This window comes from Molothrus aeneus, chromosome 18 (genome assembly GCF_037042795.1).
Source record: "Molothrus aeneus isolate 106 chromosome 18, BPBGC_Maene_1.0, whole genome shotgun sequence".
NCBI lineage: Eukaryota > Metazoa > Chordata > Aves > Passeriformes > Icteridae > Molothrus > Molothrus aeneus.
Window position 1 is genome coordinate 12770904 of NC_089663.1, and position 21031 is coordinate 12791934.

Genomic DNA, 21031 nt, shown 5'->3' on the forward strand with positions numbered 1-21031 from the left:
GGTTCCCCACCCACTGCAGCTGTGCTGTGCTCAGAGCAGCACCAACACAGCCACCTCTAGCATTTGGCTCTGGGTATTAATGAGCACCAACACAGCCACCTCTAGCATTTGGCTCTGGGTATTAACCAGCACCAACACAGCCACCTCTAGCATTTGGCTCTGGGTATTAATGAGCACCAACACAGCCACCTCTAGCATTTGGCTCTGGGTATTAATGAGTACCAACACAGCCACCTCTAGCATTTGGCTCTGGGTATTAATGAGTACCAACACAGCCACCTCTAGCATTTGGCTCTGGGTATTAATGAGCACCAACACAGCCACCTCTAGCATTTGGCTCTGGGTATTAATGAGTACCAACACAGCCACCTCTAGCATTTGGCTCTGGGTATTAATGAGTACCAACACAGCCACCTCTAGCATTTGGCTCTGGGTATTAATGAGCACCAACACAGCCACCTCTAGCATTTGGCTCTGGGTATTGAGCAGCACCAACACAGCCACCTCTAGCATTTGGCTCTGGGTATTAATGAGCACCAACACAGCCACCTCTAGCATTTGGCTCTTGCTATTGAGCAGCATTTCTTTTCCTGCAGGGCAGGTGACATTCCTGGGGGACCAACTGCCTATCCCAGGTACCATGAGCAAAGGCATTCTCTCTTTTCTCTTCTCTTCTCTTCTCTTCTCTTCTCTTCTCTTCTCTTCTCTTCTCTTCTCTTCTCTTCTCTTCTCTTCTCTTCTCTTCTCTTCTCTTCTCTTCTCTTCTCTTCTCTTCTCTTCTCTTCTCTTTTCTCTTCTCTTCTCTTCTCTTCTTCTCTCCTCCAGCATCTTAACATGGCCATGGAGCTCACCTAGTGCAGATAATCTCTCTTTCTCAGTCTGCACACGGTGATGAGAGAGCAGAAACAGGAATTTTTCATTCCAATAGAATTCCTCAACTTGATTTTTGTTAATTAAAATCTCAGCCAATGGGTAGAGGATCTCATTTCGTGAAGCAGAGAACATTTTGGCAGCCCCCATGTACTGCTTTAGCTGCTCCCCATTCGCTCTCAGTATTCCCTCTCCGTAATCAATCAGGAGGCAAGTGGAGCAGCTGCCCTTGCTGTGTGCTGTGGGTGCTCAGGGGTTGCTGCTGAGCTGGAATTCAGCAGCAGGCTGCAGTGTGAGTGCTCACCCACCTTCCCCTCTGGAGCTGTGCCCCTGCCAAACTTCTCCTCTCCAGCAGGAACGCCCCTGCACCGTGCTGGGGAGAGAAGGGGAGCAGCTGCTCTGCACCTGGGACTGCAATCCTGGCACATCTCAAGTGTTATTTAATAATTTTGCACAGATCAACAGTTTTTGAATAGTGCACACTCCGTTCCGTTGAGCAGGTTTTTAAACTCTCATCGTGCATTCATGGATCAGTGCACCTTCTCTAAGGCTCAGCAATTGTCTGTATTGTTAAACCCAAATGTTAATGTCTGCCACGCTGTCCTTCCCTCTAGTTCAGTGCGTTTCAATGGGGGTTAAATGCTAAAACCACTCTTAAAACTTCAAACACCCATTCACATCATCACAGGCTATACCTGGGCTCATCTCCCTCCTCCCTCAATTTCCTGCTTCTGTTCCTCAGCAGTGTTAAACACTGATCCCCAGAGAAAATGAGCAGAGCCTTCTTTCACTGCAGCACGAGGGTTCAGCCGCTCTGTGGTCCCGCTGCTGCTCCCTTGGTGTCCACACCAGCTCTGTGGAACTGCTGCTCCCCCTCCACAAACCCCTTGCTCGAGGTTTCCTGGTCTCTTGAACACACAGCACTCCAGTAAATTATCTGCTTTTCCAGATCTGTGCTTTCCCGGATGAAGGATTTTCCTTTCATCCTTGCTGCTACCTCCTGGTTGTTCCAGTCAGGCTGGGTGTAAATCACAGGCTGCACTTTTACCCTGCCAGAAGTGCTCTTAGGACAGCCCTGCCTGGCAGGCACAGGGATGGTGCTCCTGGCTGTGCTGTGATATTCTTGCAGCTCACTAGGGATTATTTTGGGGGCGTTAAACTGGGTCTGTGGCAGCCTCTGTGCTCCTCCAACTCCAAGCAGTTGCTAGGCCATGCTTCTGTCTCTCATTAGAGACACTACAAGTCCAGATATGAGTTTTGGATCTCCTGCTTTACTCCTTTAGAACAATAAAACTGGGAAGAAAGACTATTACAAAAGGATAATTTCAAAATAGCCTGGACTTCCCAATGGGTTTGGTTGTGTAGTTTTGGAAATGGCTGCTAACCACTGAAACTCTGGTACTGGATCATCCTCCATTTGATTTGTTTGGATTGACTTCAGCAGTTTTAAGATCAAGCCTTTGGGTAATTAAAAAAAGAGCAGATGTATCTGAAAAGAACCAACCCAAAGACAGCCCTGTTCCTGCTGGCAGATGATGTGACCAGCCTGGGTTTAATTCCTGGTGGATGTTGCAATTAAAGACTGCTTAGGATGAGGAGCATTGGAACCGCTTCAGGCTCACCTTGACCTATCTCACTTTTTACCTTTTCTCCAGTGAAAGCTGGTGGTAGGGAGGGGGAAATCCTTCTAATCCTGTTGGTAAGTGTAGCTGTTGGACTGCTGTGAGCCAGGCAGTTTGTGTCCTGTTCCTGTGGAACATTATTATTCAGTGATAAGATGAAAAACAAACACGTATCGAGCACATGGGATGGGGAATACTCGACTTAAACTCTGGCTATCGTTTCTAAGTAGGAAAGAAAGCTCAGAATAGATCTCAGGGGATTCCTAAAAACAACACTCCTATCTGAAACTACAGCAGTTATTTCAGAGAACAGTACTTGGAGACCTGATTTGCCAATAAAAACAAATTAACGGGAAAAGAATGCTTCAAAAATGACACTTCCAAGACTCTTCTGCACATGTGGAAGATTAAAAGGGAATAAAACCTCTTGTTTTATTAGTTTAAATTCCAGCATCATGTCATTTGCCATCCTTTACTCTGTATATTCTTGATCTACCATTTGCCTCAAATTGCTTGCAGGCAATATCTGCAGACCCCAGTGCACAAGATGAGCTGGGGCAGGGGGAGGCAGAACTATTGTGAGAATTATCTGCATGGAAAAATCCCTGCTTCTGGGAGAGAAAGAGATCTTTGTGAGGCCTGGCACCTTTTACAGGGCTTGGACCCAGGGTGATTTGTGAGGGGCACAGACAGAGGTGCCAGGCAAGGGCCATGCCCCCTCAGCACACGGTGCCCCTCACCTGGCTGGGTCCTGGTGGGCTCTGGGAGCTTCACACAGCTCTGTGCTACCTGTGCAGGTGGGACCAGAGCGTCAGGGATCAGCCCCAGGAGCCCCAGCAGGTGACAACAGCACAGGGTGGCACAGGGCACTGGCACTGCCACACACACCTGGAACAGGACAGGGTGTTGGTCATCCAAACAGGACAGGGTGCTTGTCATCCAAAAACAGGACAGGGTGCTTGTCATCCAAAAACAGGACTGGGTGTTGGTCACCTTTGGGCAGAGCTGGAATTCAAATGGGACAGCCTGTTTGTCATCCAAACAGGACAGTGTGCCTGTCATCCAAACAGGACTGGGTGTTTGTCATCCAAAAACAGGACAAGGTGTTTGTCACCTTTGGGGAAAGCTGGAATTCAAATGGGACAATGTGTTTGTCATTCAAACAGGACAGGGTGTTTGTCACCTTTGGGCAGAGCTGGAATTCAAACAGGACTGGGTGTTGGTCACCTTTGGGCACAACTGTCATTCAATCGTGGCCGATTTGTTTTAATTTTTAAAGAGTAACAAAATCTAAGGAAAAGTTTTGATTTTATCACTCAACACACGAATGTGGGTGAATCCTGAGAGCTTGGATAATTGTCATGTCATGACATAACACACAGCTGCCGCCAAAACAAGAAGCCTGGCATTTATTAGACTGACTGCTGTCAGGCACAATTCTGAATTTAAACAAAACCATCGTTTCTTATCTAAAAAGGGTTTGGGAATACATTTTGTTTTGTCTCAAGACATGAGGCACATCTTTCTGCCCCTTGCTATTTAGGGGAGACAGGCAGGCAAGGAATGAGAAATGAATGAGAAAAATCAGGGTTACAACTCTGCAGTCTGCACACCCATCAGGTATTTTTAAAGACAAGTAGATCTCGACCCCAAGCAAAAACCTCCTCTTGTAAATCCAGTGTTTCTGAAGCACTGGTGAAGGCTCTTTTGGCAGCAAGCACCTCTTCTCAAGGGTGAATCTGAACTTCAAATTTAAATTACCTGGATAACCAAATGGCTGAGTTTTTCAGCTGAAAATATTCTGTGTTAGACCAAATTCTGATACACATGGTGTCTGCCTCAGTTTTCTTTAAATGGGTTGTAAAATTAGCACCATCCCTTTGTGGGGTTTGTGTCAAAAACTCACAGGTGGAGAAGTGCCACAGGACAGCTTTGCACTGTGCTTGGTCTCACATCCTCTTAGGCAGCATTACTTTGCACTGAATTAACTAGAGTTCATTCCTTCGGGTAGGAGTTTCTCCTTTATAATTCATTATCCATGTCCGTACACAGCTGTGTGTAAATATCAGTGAGAAGTGTTTGCCTGAGAGTGAAAAAGGATGACCCTGGGGATGAGGGGTGGGCTGGGCCCCCCGAGGTGCTGCAGACAGGAGATGGATGTTCCTGTGGCCAGGTCTCTGCTGAAGCAGATCTTGCTCTCCCCTCCCACGCTAGAGAGTGTGGAGGAAAATGGTTGTGCCCAGCAGGGTTTCAGCGCGACCAAAAAACTCCTGAATAATAAACAGCCAGGGGACTGTGGCTGTCTTGTCTCCTGTGAGGGCTCCTTGAGGAAGGAGCTTGGAGCAGACCCTGCATGCAGAGATGAGCCACAAGCAGGCATCTGTTGTTTTCCTGTCAGTTCACGTCCCCTCTGTTTTACCTCCTCCCCCAAAGGGTGCAGAAACCTTTGTGACCTGAACATCAAATGGTTTCCCAATTACTCCTCCCAAACTGCTATCTTCCTCTGGTCTGGATTAGCCTAAAGTGAGGAGGCTGTCATAGACTGTACAGGGCAAATTGAGCTTTTTTACAATTACTTGTGGGGATTGGAGCCAACCACCTGCTTCAAAGCCCTGAGAGGTTAATTGAAGCTCTCTTTCTCTTGACCTGCATGTGGGAGCACACGGTGGCTGGCCTGCTCCCCTGCAAACTGTCTCAAACAGCACTTGCTGGGGCTGCCAGGCAGCTGACAATGGATGGTGACAGACTGCTTTAAACAGCCTTGCTCCGTGTATTTTACATGAGAGGGTGGCATTCTATGCTTTTGCTGATTCTTCTCACTGTGTAGTGTTTGTAGGAGAGATTTAAGAGCCTTTTCCCTCTTTGTTCCCTCAGAAGCAGCAGCTCAAAGGAATTCTGTGTGGAAGTCACCTGCTCAGGCAGCTCTGCCCCTTGGCAAAGCCCAGCAGCTCTGATGGGAACAGGCAGCACTGGGACCAGTTCCCCTTCCAGCAGCATCCCGAGCACCTCTGACAGGCAGAGAGTGGCTGGAAGGTTTGGAGGGGGCTGAAAAGGAGAGAAAGTGCAGGGGGACATTGCTGCAGGGCCCTGGCCAGAGGGTGCAGTCCCCAAGGCTCAAGGGGTGCTCCATTCCCTCTAGAGCAGTGAGAGGGAACAGTGGTGCTGCCATGGAATCACAGCTCCAGGATGGAATCAGCTCTTTGTCCTGGCTCTGTAGTGGGTCCCAAGGGAAAAAGGAGTGCTGGACATTTTCTATCCATGCACAAGGTCCTCATTTCCTTCAGATGAGCCAAGTCTACTTTTTAGCACCAGTTGTAGTGAGGTGAGGGAAAGAAACAGGGCAGTAATGAAATATGTGTGAGTGAAACAGAGGCTTCCTCATGTGAGCTTTAGTCTATCCTGCTTTGTGATGGGATTCAGCTGGATTTTCCTTTGAATTGTCTGATATGCTTGTACTTAACAGAGTAAACTCAAATTCTAGATAGAGAACTGAAACAACAATGGCTCTCTTCAAGTTTTCTTATCCAGGCTAGGTTATTTTCTGGGAGATACACCTGAGTGAATCCTGAGCTCTGAACCATATGGTTCACTGGGCATTTAGAAATAAAAACCATATATTTATGACAAAGTTACTTTAACATCACACATAAAAAATCCATTTTCATATTTGCAAAAAGCCAATATTATAATATGTATCTATAACACATACTTATATGTGTTATAGTATATATAGTATACTATAATACTAATAGTATATATAATATATATATTATCTATTATATATTATTATATAATAGATAGTATATATAATATATATAATATATTTTATATATTATTATATGTATAGTATATATTATATATAATATATATAATATATACTATACTATATAGTATATATTATAGTATATATTATATATTATATATATATATACTATTTCACTACTATGTATAAGCCTAATTAACAGTAGAAATGCAAACTATATCTTTATAACACAGTTACTTTAACATGATAGATATAAAATCCATTTTAATATTTGCGAAAAGCCACTATTATAATGTGTATCCATAACACCCCTCTGTATGAGGAATTGCTGGTTGCATTTGTTGCTGTATACTATTAGAATGGGAGGGTGCAATAATAGACTTGGCCAGAGGTGGCGCTGAAGCAGGAGGTTTAACGTCTTGTTGGTCACAAAATGGCGTTAGCGGAAGTACGTATACAAATTACGGAAGTGCACAGGGCGCCGCCATTTTTCTGTACGGAATAGGTGTGCAGGACGCCGCCATTATATGGGAAGGGCACGTTCCGTGCGCAGCCTCTGAGCTGCACTAATGAGTGATTGACAGGCCGGGAGGCGGGGCCACGGGCGGTGCCGGAATGGCTCGGGAGAGGTGGCTCCGAGCTTGGGTTTGGGAGCGAGCGGGCGGGGAAGGGACACGCGGCGCCGCACCTATGGGCAATAAAGAAGCGCTGGTTTTGATCTCTGGGTCTGTGGGCAGTAAAGAAGCGCTGTTTGTGATCTCTGGCTCTGTGCTTGCCACCCCCGGTCCGAGATTCCATCCGCCCGTCCCGAGGGACCCCTCTCCTCCCGCCACCTCCGTGTGCCCCTGGCCCGTCCCCGCCGGGCCCTGCGCACTGCCTGAAGCTAAAGCCACGTTTGTTACTTAAAAACCGCCGCGGGTTCCGCTCCGCTCCCTCCGGGCAGAAGGGAGCCGCGGTTTGCGCTGCTTGCGGTGGCTGTGCGGTCGCTGCCTGCGCGGCTTGCGGACCCTGCGCGCTTTCCGCGGTTCCAGGCGGCCGCGCACCGGGGACGGGCCCGCCCGCTCTCGGGCTGTTCCCCGGTAACTCGGGGGTTCCCCCGGCTGTGGGGAGCGCCTCGCAGGGCTGGCATGTCCCCTGTCCCTGGGCGAGCCGTGGGGAGCGATCTGTGCCGACGCTGCTGGAGCGGGGCCACGGGCGCTGCCCGTCCCGCCGCTCTGGGCCGCGCCGGCTGAGGAGGGCCCGCACGGGCTGAGGCTGGGCGCTGATTATCTCATTAGCCTCTTGTGCCGCTTCTGTGCATGGCTTCTGCCGGCTGGAACCTCACAGACCACCCTACATGCGAGAAGAGCTTTTGCTGCTGCTGTGTTCTCTAGCGTAGCGGCATTCTATGGTCTTAGATTCACAGAGTCCCAGAGAAAGGGATCGAAAAGAGCCCCTGGATCTGCGTTTGGAAACTGTTCCTACACCCGGCGTAAAAGCTCTTTTAGTTGGTCACTTGGGACAGCCGTGGGATGTTCCCTGCCCATTGAATGTAGGAGATCTAAGGCATCTCTCTCTGATCTCATGTTTCCCATTATCTGTCTGTGGTTAACCCTGAAGAACGCAAATCATACCTCACTTCTCGCCGTCCATTTCTCCTCCTCAGTTCCCGTCTCGTGGATGTCCAGAATCCACGTTCTGCTCCAAACTGTTTCACCAGCGTCTAGGGATGCCCAAGTTCTTTTTTCTTCCTTTTTTCTTTCTTCTTTATTTTCCCTGGGGTTTTTCCTTTCCAGCTCTGTGTCTCCAGAGAGGTCCCAGCCTCAGCAGTGTCCCCACACCAGGCACCACTCACTGCTGGCTCTTGGCTTTGTGTCTGCTCTGCCAAGGTCAGGATTGAGGCACTCCAGACGGTGTTCTGTGCTCAAACGCAGATGTTCATTATTTCTTATCTACATACAAGTCCTGAGTTCTACAGCCTTCTACTAACAAGCTACAAAATGGCCAACTGTCTTTCTCTACAAGGTCTTTTAAGGCTAAACTATCCAATTAAGAGATGACACCTAAATTATTTTCACTTTTAACCCAATAACTAATCCCTTGTGTCCCGCACTGCGGACTGTTCTGTCCAATTACACAAAACCACCCATTCCCGTGGAGAAGAAGGGAGAAGAAGGTGAAGAAGAAGGACCAGCCTCCACCCTAAAACTTCCATCTTGCTCTACATATATTGTTATATTCTAAACCCTTAAACTCTAAGTTTTCCACCCTGTGATATTACACACTTCTAGTCAAACCCCACGCCCACAATCCCAGTGCTATCATTACATTTTGGAAGCTTCTTCCTGGCCTCAGGTCAAGTGCAGTGTTCTCTTGGGGGTCTGTGCCTTTCAGCACAGAAAGTTTAAAATTCTCAGCATCCAGTATTCCAACACCTAGACTGATATTTTTATAGCTACAATTAATGTCCATTTTCAGTTCCCTAATTTAGCACCTTTCTTGCCTGCTGACAAGAACATTTGGTGCAGCAAGAAGAGAATCTGAAAAATTAGCTGCTGTCTTGTCAGATATTAGTTATTCCCCTGATCCGGCCTTGATGTTTATCCCTCCCTCTTTGAGTTTTCTTAATTATTTCTGTCTTGTATTAATTCTCACATAACTCCCTCGATGTAAGCTTTATGGTTTAGAATCTCAACTGCTCATTCAATTAATGGGCTTGCTTAATGTGCTTAAACTTTCCAGAGACACTTGTGACACATTATGAGGGAGGGGAAAAAAGATTCCAAGTATGCTCCATCTCATTTGTGGTACTCCTGAGCCTGAAGTCCATTTTAAGCTCTTTATCAGATTATCTGGATTTATTATTTTTACATTCTTGTGTTCATTTAGCATTTATGTGGAGGAATATTCTCTCCAGAAGAGGGACTGTGTTTCCTTTGCCCCATCCCTCATCACCCGGCTCAGCCCCTCTGTAAATGAGCAATTGTAATTTCAGTACATTGAAAAGGATCTGAGAAACTGATTTGAATATGGCAAATATGGAAGGACAGATATTTTACTTCATATCTGAAAATTGTGTATTTTTTTAGCAAAACAAAGCATCTGCCAGAGATTTTCTCGATTTTTTCTTGGCTCAGTAACCCCTAATCCCCGTTAATATCTGAAAAGATTTGAGCTGGGTTTGCAGAGGGAACCCAGCCTGTGTCTCAGCCTATTTCCCACTGAAGCCTACATGAGTTATCTCAGTAATTCCAGGAAACCAGAATTTAAACACGGGCTCAGCCAGCATCCCTCTGTGCCAGAGCCTTGGACAGGTGACACAGAGCAGCCCTGACAGGAGAACAAAGTGCATTCCAGGGACACAGCCACATCTCATCAGCTGTGGGCTTAAAAGATTAAAACCACACTGAAACCATGGACTCTGTGGGAAATGATCTCCTCTCTCTCTTCAAGGCAGAATGGAAACCAGATAAAGATAAAATACATGTACACATGCAGCTACATAACTCATGTTATACATGTATATAAACATGAATATTGTACATGAATAATATACAGGAATGTTACACATGACTGGGTGTTTGTGTATCTAAAACTATACTGTTTGTATAGCTAAAACCACACACACACAGAGTTATAAATATATTAGAAACCCCTTCCTGACAAAGGAGTCCTGTCTTCTAGGATGCAGATTGAATTAATTCCTGCATCATGGTTTTGTATCAGTAAGATCTGTGCTCAGGACCTGGATTTTGTGCCAGAAGATCCCTGGGGCCGAGAGGGCAGATGAGTTGTAGTACACAGCCCACACGCTGCTTGTAGCAGTGATTTCATGGAATGCCACGAAGCAACTATGAATACATTTTGTTAAAACAATTACTGAGAAGTTCTAAAAAATAATGCTTCTGCTGCACTTCTGCTCATGAGCCATAAGGGGATCTTTGTCTTTCAGCATTACAGCGCTCAAGGAAAAGGGAAAAGATTCTGGTTTATGGTTCTGAGTCAGTCTTTTTCTTACTAACATATGGCCCCATTTTTTCCTGGTTCTTTAAACAAGTTGTAAACATAAACGTTGATGCACATGGAGTTTGATTCATGAAGGGTTTAATTTGCCTAATATAAAAGATTCACACAGGTTATATAACATCATTAAATTATTTTTGTAGTTTGAGTAGTATCCTTTGAGGAAAGCACAACTCTTTCCCTGGGGTCCATTTATCACTGTTTGCTTCTAATTAGAGAACTGGAAATGCAATATGCATGACTTTGATTTGCAGTGTTGTCTTAGCACTCATGTATCATCCTCGTTCTTCCTCAGGAACTTTTATTCATTTCCTAATTTTTTATATATATATTTTTTTTTTTTAAGGTTTCTGAGAGCTGTGACTCCATCTTTGTTAATGGCAAGGAGATGAAGAGCAAAGTGGACACCATTGTGAATTTCACCTACCAGCATTTCACCACGCAGCTGGAGGTGACGGTCTGGGTCCCGCGGCTGCCGCTGCAGATCGAGATCTCTGACACCGAGCTCAGCCAGATCAAGGGCTGGAGGATCCCTGTCACCTCCAACAAAAGGTGGGTCTGTCCTCAGCATGGCCCACTCCTCACACGTGCCTGGGGCTCTGCTTTTTCAGCACAGCCATTTGAAAATGAGCATTTAAAAATTGCAGTCAGCCTTGCAGTCTTGCCTCAGCCCTCGTTCAAACACTGGGCAGTTTAAAAACCAGTGCTTTGCCTGGAGCATTCATCAATCCCACACAATCTCAGGACATTGGAGCACACATTCCTGAGGAAAAGGACCTGGACCTCTCCTGTAGGTGTAACACAACCCTGCTCTGTGTGTGTGTGTGTGTGTGAGAGACATTCAGCACTGCCAGACCTCAGTTCCTTTTGCTGGGACAAATAACAGGGCCAAGGAAGGGTTCAGGTGTCACTGCCTTGGACCAGGTGACCCAGGTCTCTTCCAACCCAAAGCCTCTGTGATTCCATGGCTTTGGGTGGTTGTTCAGTCTGTGCAGACCTGGCTGCTGCAGTACATAGCAGCTCTGAATTAAGTAAGAAACAATTCCTACTGAAGATCATGTTCCCCCAGGAAGAAGTGGACAGGGAAAACGGAGGGCAGAGACAGTGGGGATTTTGAGCTCTGATCCCATCATTCCCTACTGGAAATGCCTGTTCTGTAATAACCATCATTTGCAAGATGAAGAACTTCCAGGAACGCTGCTGTGTTGGTGGATTTCAGGTGAAATTGAAAAATATTAGTGGGGAAAAGGCGTGCCACCAGCTCAGATTTATAACCCAGTGAAAAAGCCTTGCTGGCAGCAGCAAGAGGAGTGCTAAACACTGTGGCAGCTCCAGCTAAAGCCCTCCAGTGCCCAGGAGAACACCTCAGCTACTGAGGAGCCTGAAGAGCCCAGACAGCAGTGGAGAGAACTACCCAACACTTCATAAGGGCACAAAAGTAGGAGTAGCACATGATTTGCAGGGTGGTCAGATCAGGAGCTCCAGAGAAGGGCAATGACTGACCTCTCGATTATGTGGGCATTTTTCTGGCTATGACAGAAGAGGTGATGAGAATCTGGCACAAGAGAAGTTGCAGTGTTTGCTTCAGTGACAAAGGCAGGAAGAGCTGTGCTGGGTGAGGAATGAATGGATTTAAGCTGACTGCTTAAATCTTCACTGAACTTCCCTCTCCTGCCTCTGCTGTCCCGGCCCTGAGGCACAGATCCTGCTGAAAGCAGTGGGATTTTGCTGAGCACACAGCTGCAGGATTAGGCTGGTGTTTATTGCAGGAGCAGACATTCAGCCCTGCTTAGCAGTCGTGGGCATTCTCAAGTTAAACCCATTAGAGGCAGCGCTGGAAATTTCCCCCCTGGTGTCTCCTCCTGATTTATTTGGCCAGCTGAAATAAAGAGAATGGTCTGAGAGTCTGTTCTGCTTGCAAGCTGGCAGGCTTTGCAGAGTTTTGGTGCAAAGCATTTGCTGCTGCTTGGATTGCACTGGAGCTGCTGGCCCACGTCCTGCAGGCATTTTCCAAAGTGTGGACCCTGTGCCATCCCCCTGGATGGTCCATGCCCACGTAAACAGCAAAGGTTTCAACAGGAAACAAATGATCTCTCCTTTCATTGACCATTCATGTGTTTTTTTTAACGTTGCAGGGCTATTCTGAATCAATAGTTCAGAGCCAGCATTAGTTGTGCTCACGCTGACATTTACTTTGCACATAAGGTTTTTACATTTCCTTTATTTTTAGATTTGGATGGTTTTTACCTGAGATTTAGTGGATTTTCATTTTGGCTCTTTTTTATTATTATGACTTTTCTCTTTACTTTTTAATCTGCTTATACCTCCATCTCCCATGTGTTTCCCAAAATCCTAAACATGGGGGAGTTTTTATGAGTTTTTAAGTGATAAGCTGAAGCACTCAAGACATTTGGACTGCAGTCAGGAGTTGTAGGTTTGAGAGTGAGCAGAGTGCTTTTATCTTTGCCAAAACCCCAAATCCAAGCATTTCCCAGCAGGTGAAGCCATAGCATTGTGTTGTTTCAACTTCACCTTCATGTGAGAGCCAATATTGGCAATTTGCATGAGGGTTTTGATATCTGTCCTTGAAGGAAACTCAAGGATTCTTTCCAAAGTCCCTGACAACAGGCTCAGGCAGCCTTAAACTTAGCCCAGAAATCCACTGAAACCATGTCACTGTTCTGGTCATGGCAGGATTGCACTGTGGCTTCTTCGTAGCTCACCTCACCACAAACAAAACCATTTTCCACTTGGCTCCTGTCCTGCAGGGCTGGTGTCCTCACACCACTGCTGGTGTTCTCAGCAGGAGCTGAGCATTGCTATAAAGTTATTCACCAACATACAGCAGGTGAAATGATGGAATATTTTATAGGGATTGTGCAGAGACACTTCAGCAACCTCCAGAGTTTCTTTCATCTCCTCTGGCTGCCCCAGGGCCTCGTTCCCACCCCCCCACAGTGTGGCTGGCTGAGCCAGATGGCAAAATAGAACTGGGTTTACAATGATCTTTTAAACGTGTTTATTGGCGCTGTTAGCAAAAGAAACGTTTGTGCATTGGCATAGCTGTTCTTCCTCTGATACAGCTGCTCTCCTTCAGACCTGAGAGAGTTTATGTGCCCCAGATCACATCTGTTCTTCCCAGGGATGGGTCTCCAGCCAGTAAAATGTCTTGCTGCTCCCCATAAACCCTGTCATGTTTGTAATTGTAAAACACGTGTGATTACAGACATGTTTGCCTCTCTGACTTCTTGAATGATTTCCACAGAGCCGTGAAGAAAGCAGGGCCTTTACAAAACTTTTACAAATGCCCCCTGCACAGTCTGAACTGTGTTGGTTTGTAGCTGGTCTGAAGGAGCAGGAACTTGTCAGAGAGCAGAAAGGAAAATACAGGCTGCTTTTATACCAGGAACTGGAAAAAACCCCAATTCCTCTCCCCTGTGTAAGAGCAGCAATACAATTTACCAGATCACCTGCAAATATATGGCAAATCTGTGATATTATCAGGAGGAGAACTTGATCTCTGGTGAGTGCTGCTGCAGACAGGAGGAGCCTCCCTGGGCAGGTGAGATTGAGCTCCACCATCATCTCCTGAGTGCTGCAGGGAAAGTGGTGCCTGAGTCAGCACAGGCTGCACAAGCCCCCAGCCTCAGCAAACAGTAGGTGTATATTTAAATTAAAGTCAAATATTAGAGTGTAGAAGAGGTCCAGGCAGACTCTGCTAGTCTAACAAGAACATTTATTTCTATTCCTCATGCATCTGCAAAATAATTACCTTCTTCTTGAGGTTCCTGCACCAGCTCTGTGCACACATATTTACATGGCATGAGTGGCTTCAGCTTGCATTAATAGGAATTGCATGGCTAAAGGCTCACAGAACAAGCTGGAGATTTAATTTCAGTAAATGTTTGCAGTTGGGATAGGACATTGTTTTCAGGAGGCTCCCAACACCACCAGCACAGGCTTCCCTTCAAGCAGAGTTTATTGAGCTCTGCTTTGGTCCTGTCCAGTTCTGGAGTCAAAAGCAGGAAAGCTGGCCTGGGTTAAAAGCAGGAGAAAAGAAACTGCTTTAGTTAAACCCTCAGGGAGTGCTGCCCCTCAGAAGTAAAGCTGTGAAATCAAGAGACACTGGACTCAAACCATCCCACTGGTGGGTAACAGCATCTGCACAAAGCTGGAACACGCTGTAAATTTGCTCCTTTGGTTAATTGACTTTAATGTCCTTTGGAGATAAGGCCTTGGAGATTTTTGTTAATAGGTAGGCTGTATTTTCAAGATCTGTGAAAGTACCAAATTACATTTCTTCTTGAACTGTGAGTGGAGTTATGTGCAGCTTATTTCTGTGGCTTCCACTAAATCAGCTTCTAGTGGTTTGTAATTTGTATCTGAGAGAGATTTCTTTTTCAATTAGGGGTGTTGGAAATGTTTTTTAAATATACGACTCTTTGTAATGAGTATTTCAAATCCAAACCCAGCAAAACTGATTTCTTTAGGGTTGGGGTTTTTTTTTTTTAAACAGAAAATTAGCATCTGGCCCAAGAATGTGATGCCTGGTTGGAGAAGGGTGCAGATTAAAAGAGACACACTTCAACTGCTCAGAGACAAGGTCTGTAATGTGGAGCTGACAGATCACTGATTAGATCAGTGCTTGCAGGCACCCTTGGAACAGAATGCTGCTTTAACTCAGCTCCCTGGCAGAGCCTTTCTCTCTGTGAAATGTAAATTTAATGTAATTCTGGCAACCTTGGCTCGCTCCAGAAAAGCACAAAACCTTCCCAGCAAGTTTGCCAAGCAGCAAGAAATAGGGTAAGGAGGACTCTGAGAGATTTGCAGAGATGACCAAGGGGAAAAAAGCACAATATGCAACAATAGCTTATATTCACCAGGACTTGTCTTGAGCAGAAAATGAGCTTCCTGCTTAATGAAGGATTTTAAGCTTACTGAAAACACTTTAATGAGGAGTTTAAAGGGAACTGTGCAATTCACTGGATCTCAAACACTGACTTACTGCCTAAATTTTGATTTTGTGGTTTTTAAGTGGAAAAATTATATCCTTTGTTAAAAAATAAAACAAAACCAGAAAGAACTTGAGTTGAGACCTGGCAAAGCAGATTTGCAAAGCTTGTACTGAAAATTCAGACACCTCCCTCTCCTCTGCACTGACAGAGAACGTGCCTTGCTCATCCCAGGCTTTGGAGAGGCTTTTCTGATGCTCCACATTTGTCTGCCACAGAAAACATGTTTCTGAGCAGAAGTATATCAACATCTCTAAATGTTTTTGTGCTGAAATGGAGCCTTTGCATTTAAGATACCCCAAGGAATGGGCTGGACTTGAATCATCGTTTTGTTGTGGTAAATACTGGCTGCCCACACGGTGCCAGTCCTGGAAATAAGGACAGGAGTGCTCCCTCTGTGCCCCTGAGCAGCAGTCCTCCCCTCTGGTCATCCCACAGCTCATATTTATCAATATGACAAAGAATTCCCTCCAGTTGTTTTGAAGAGATTTCCTCTTGGACAATCCAGCAGCGCAAAGTTTTAAACGGTGAAAGTAGAAATAAACAAGCACATAAATAAACAGCAACCCATTGGATCTGAATAAAACATTTGACTCACAGAATCGTTTGGGTTGAAGGAAACCTTACAGATTATCTTGTTGCAACCCCTGCCCTGGGCAGGGACAAACAGGAGCAGGAAGGGAGCTGTGTGCATGATGCTGGGGTGGGTGTTGAATATGTGAGCATCTCCTGCCAACCACATCACACTGGCTCTGGGTCTCCTTTCCCATAACAAGGCTGGTTCCCATCAGTTCTGTGCTCTTTTGCCCCAAATCCCACGAGTGCTCCTTACCTGAACAGCTTTTGCACATTTTTCTGCAGTTCTGCACAGGCACTAATGTTACTGCCTGTATTGTTAAGAGAGGGTCAAATCCCAGAATCTCAGAGCTGAGCTTGGTCCTGCCAGAGTCTGAGATGGTTCAGAGCTGGGTTATGGCTTGGCTGAGCTGGAGAGGGTCAGAACACAGGAATAAATTGAAAGTGGGAACATTAAGGAGTTCATGAATTCATTTACAGCATGGATGGATGTGCACCACAGAAGCCCAATGAACATTCCCCTTCTAGAACTTTCTTTGTGGCTGTTTTGCCAACTGTGAGCTGACTTCAGACTGACACCAGTGCTGGGAGGGAGAGAACAACTGAAAGTTTCTCTGAAATATCCAGCTAGTCAAACTCTCTAAGACTAATTTCTTTGGGAAATATAAATTCTATTTTAGTAGCCTTCCCCCTGACAATTCCACTGTTATTCAATGATGTTTCACTCAGCAAGTAATGATAGACACTTGTTTTACACACACTAAACCAAAAGGCACCACAGACCATTTACTTGAGGCTGAATATAAATATTCAGCTAACAAGTGATGCATTGAAAATGTATTTCCAGTGGATTAGGTTCTGTAACACTGGGACTTTCAGTCATTTTGAAGAGCACAAGGGTTTTTCTTAGATATGTTTTCAGCTTACTGGCTGCCAGCTTTGTCATAAAACAATTTATAACAAAAGCAATTCTGTTTTATAATAGTTTTTCATAGCTGCTATTTCAAAGGAGGAGATAAAGGGACACAGTAACCACAAAACTACCTCCTGCAATACTTTGAAAAATGAGAGACTTATCCTGTATTTCCCACCCTTGATATAGAGGTGGCTTCAGGCTCAATAAATACAGGAGGGAGGGAAATTATTTCTGAGCAATGAATCCACAGCATGGGGGCATAATGAGTAAAAGTGTGACCATCCACTGCTTAATACCTGACTTGGAAGAGATAAGAGGATCCATGTGTTTGTGCCAGGCAATGAACAAGAGAAAAAAAATATAAAATATTAAATATTGGTGGTAAACTGGGTCTTCAAGCAGACAAAAAAGTCTGTGAGGTGTGACAGCAGTGCTATCATGTACAAATCACTGTGATGCCTTCTCTGAGATCTAGGGAAAGCTGGGTTGTTTCACAGGTTCTCTTTTGAAAGGGGAACAGATAGAAGACGTTGAAGGAAGTGTGTCCAATGCTGCAGGTGTCCTGCACAGTGTAATCTGAGTAACCCTGCCCTGAGGGGGAGCCCAAATGCCTGATTTGGGGTTTGGGGGCTCCCTGAGGTCTCTGCATAAGCACAGCAGGCACTGCAGGAACTGTGAGAGGTGAGGATACAGTCAGGGTGTGCCTCTCAACAGCACAGGGATGGAGGGATGGATGGATGGGTGGATAGATGGATGGATGGATGGATGGATGGATGATGGATGGATGATGGATGGATGGATGGGTGGATAGATGGATGGATGGATGGATGGATGGATGGATGGATGGATGGATGGATGGATGGAGGGATGGATGGATGATGGATGGATGGATGGATGGATGGATGGATGGATGATGGATGGATGGATGGATGGATGGATGGATGGATGGATGGATGGAGGGATGGATGGATGGATGATGGATGGATGGATGGATGATCTACACCTACACCTGCTGCACACAATGCTGGCTTGTCTGCTTTCTGTTAACAATACACAATACTTCATTATTAAGCTTAAAACCTTCTACTATCATGTTAAGCATATTTTTCTGCAGTCTTAAGGTCTATCTTAGCCTAAAACTCAAGGTAATGTTTTATGTCCTTGCTTGTTATACCACTGTGACTTTTTTTGCCTTCAGACTTCACAGCTGCATTTCTGTATGGCTGTATAGAAATTCACAGCTCTGAATTTCTCTGCTCTTCCTGGCTCTAAGCTTTTCCAGCTTCGTGGAAATCACCTTCCCTTTCCCATCCCACCCAGAGGAGGTGCAGCTGGAGCTCTGCAGGGCTGGGGGGATCTAACCAGGCTGGCTGTGTTCACAGGCCCACGCGGGACAGCGAGGATGAGGAGGATGACGAGAAGAAGGGCAAAGGCTGCACCCTGCAGTACCAGCACGCCCTGGTGAGGGTCCTGACGCAGTTTGTGGCCGAGTCCTCGGAGCTGGGAGGCCACCTGAGCTACCTGCTGGGCTCGGAGTGGCAGTTTGACATCACGGACCTGGTGGCCGATTTCATGAAGGTGGAGGAGCCCAAGGTGGCCAAGCTGCAGGAGGGCCGGGTGCTGGCTGGGCGTGAGCAAGGCATCACCACGGTGCAGGTACAGCCCCCGCAGCCCCACGGGGGGCTCAGGCTCACACACACCCTGGCCTAGCAGGGCTCGGGGCTGGGGTGGAAAATTCACTGATCTCGGGGGAAAAAAGATTTTAAAAAGCTGAAAAAATGGGCGTGCTAAACAGAAAAGGAAGTTGGAGCAGGTTTTCATTGTGGCTGTTTGTCACTTCCATAAAATGTCCTTAGGTGAAGCTTTTGTAGGGATTTGTCCATCCTAGTGTGACTGGAGTACAGGGGGATTGCTCTGGCTGGGGAAAGAGGTGACATGAGGCACACAGCCAGCTCCTTTTCACTTCAGTGGGACCATATGAGCATAACTGTGGGGAAATTGTACCAAATATCTACATGCACCTTGACATGCTTCAACATATCTGAAAAATTAGTCCTTTTATGTTCACAAAACTGATCACAAACCATGGACACAAAGATAATCTTCAGACACCTTTTGGGGTGTTCACGATCCCCCACTAACCTCTGTCCAAATTTATGCACCTTCCTTAATCAAAATAAAGGAATGGAAGCACTGGGGCTCTTCTCAGGGGCTGCAAACACCTGCAATGTTCTGGTCACACTCTGGAGTCAACACAGGGATTTTAGGGCTCAGCTCCCTTCAACCTGAAATAAATGGGATTGAGAGGTCAAGGGATTTCTGCCCTTAAAATGTCTCTTCCTCTCCAGTGACCCTAAAAGAGCAGGAAGCTCCAGTGCAGGGAGCCGTGCTGCAGGTTTCTCATGTTGGATTAGACAAATCACACCTCAACTATTTTGGGCTCAAAGCAGCTGTTTCTGTCACCAGGATAAAGATGAGTCTCTTTCCGAGCATGCTGGAAACAAGGTCTTAGAGCAACTGGCAGGAGTGTTTTGGCATTGAAAAATGCAGGCAGGCACCCAGTGGGATTTCCAAAGTTCTTTTGCAAGTCTCACTTTCATTTCATTCAGGTCCTGTGTCCCTAGAAAGGCAACAGGCCAAGTTCCCATCAGCCAGGCTTTGAGCACTTATTTATCCTCTCACTGAGTTTCAGTGTTAATCAGTGTCTTACATTTTGTCCTGGGCTGCACTGCATTAACAGGGAGTTTTATAGACCCCACAAAAATGACTTTCAAAAAAACCCCAACAAATCCATTTAATTTATTCTATATTCTATATATTTTTGTTGAGATCAAGCTGCAATTTTGAAGTGATTTGTTGTTTTATTAAATTATTTGTTTAGATAAAGTAATTTATCAGCAAGCGAGTGTAATATCTTGGGGTAAACATCAGCTCTGGCTTAGACATGGACGTGACAAACCCAGGATTAATCTGGTGTGCTGGTTGGAGGCCAGCCTGCCTTTAAAATACCTCATTGCTGTTTCATGCAGGGCATTTCCTTTCTCCTGCCAGGTCCTGTCCCCTCTCTCGGATTCCATCCTGGCAGAGAAGACAGTGATAGTTCTGGATGACAGGGTGACCATTGCTGACCTGGGGGTGCAGCTGGTGTCAGGCCTGTCTGTGTCCTTTCAGAGCAGCAAAGGAAACAAGAGAGCCATCCTTGCCACCACCTCTGCCCACGACATCCTGCGCACTCCCAAACAGGTATGCCCCAAAAAATGCAGCCAATTCGTTTCATGTTCCCTCTGCTCTGGCAGAGGAATTTGCTGCAAATTTTAGGCAGCAAATGTAATGAATATATGGCTGTGAAAAGCAGTAAGTAAAGGCTGTTCATCTTCCTGACCCCTGCACAGCGACCCCTGCACTCTCCAGAGCTGCTCTGGAGAGCTCACAGCACAGGGAAAGGGATGCACAGTGCCAAACAAACATGGATGTGCCACAAAAATCTCCTTTTCCGTGGGGAGATGCAGCCTAGCTGTGCAAGCAGGGCTGGAATGCCAGTCCTTAATTGTCTCACAAAGTCAGCTCAGCCAAAATGACCTCTGGCTGCAGGTACAGAAGTTTTCATGACCTGCATTGCTGAAAACTGATGAGTTTGTGCTTACTTTGAACCATATAATCTGAGGAATTAAATAGCTTTTAATGAGACCACAGAACAAATTCTGTATGCGGTTTTTAATAGATTTCATAGAGCTGAGGTTCTATGTCAGTGCAGAAAGTGTAACTATATTTTTTGCACTAGCAATTCGCAGCAAGAAGACAAATTGGTTTGGTCAAAACATAAAAATGTGTTTTTTATGAGTGTTTCTATAGTTCCCAGGAAAGACCACAATCCCTTTTGCATATTGCAAGTCCTGCATATTGCAAGTCCTTCATATTTGAAAGCATGACAGAAAATATAAAGTACTGCACTGAGATGTGTTCTCCTCCCAGTTTGTTCCATGGGCTGGATGGGCTCACTGGCCTGACACATTCCAGCCCTGCTCATTGCATTCCATGAGGCCCTGGAACTGCAGCATTAGAGAAATTCCCCATTATGGGTCCTTTACAAACCTAATTGACCGTGATGTTGGAAATATGATAATTTTCATCATAAGGCTCCAGCATTCAAAAGAGGCTTCTCTCTTCAGACTGAGAAAATAGAATTGTCAATTGTTTTTTCCAGCATTTCTATTAAATTTACATGAGTGTTTCTTTGATAGTTCCTGAAGGTGAGGTGAATGCCTCAGTG

The 21031-nt window shown here is 45.8% G+C and overlaps 1 protein-coding gene across 1 annotated transcript in view; it reads left to right on the plus strand.

Annotated features, from left to right (window-relative positions):
* TMEM132B (transmembrane protein 132B) overlaps window positions 1-21031 on the plus strand; it is a 223861-nt gene that overhangs the window by 196152 nt on the left and 6678 nt on the right. The window contains exons 6-8 of the mRNA XM_066561984.1: window positions 10604-10809; window positions 18144-18417; window positions 19813-20004. Of these exons, the coding sequence (XP_066418081.1) occupies window positions 10604-10809; window positions 18144-18417; window positions 19813-20004 (672 nt within the window). The remainder of the gene's footprint in view (window positions 1-10603; window positions 10810-18143; window positions 18418-19812; window positions 20005-21031) is intronic.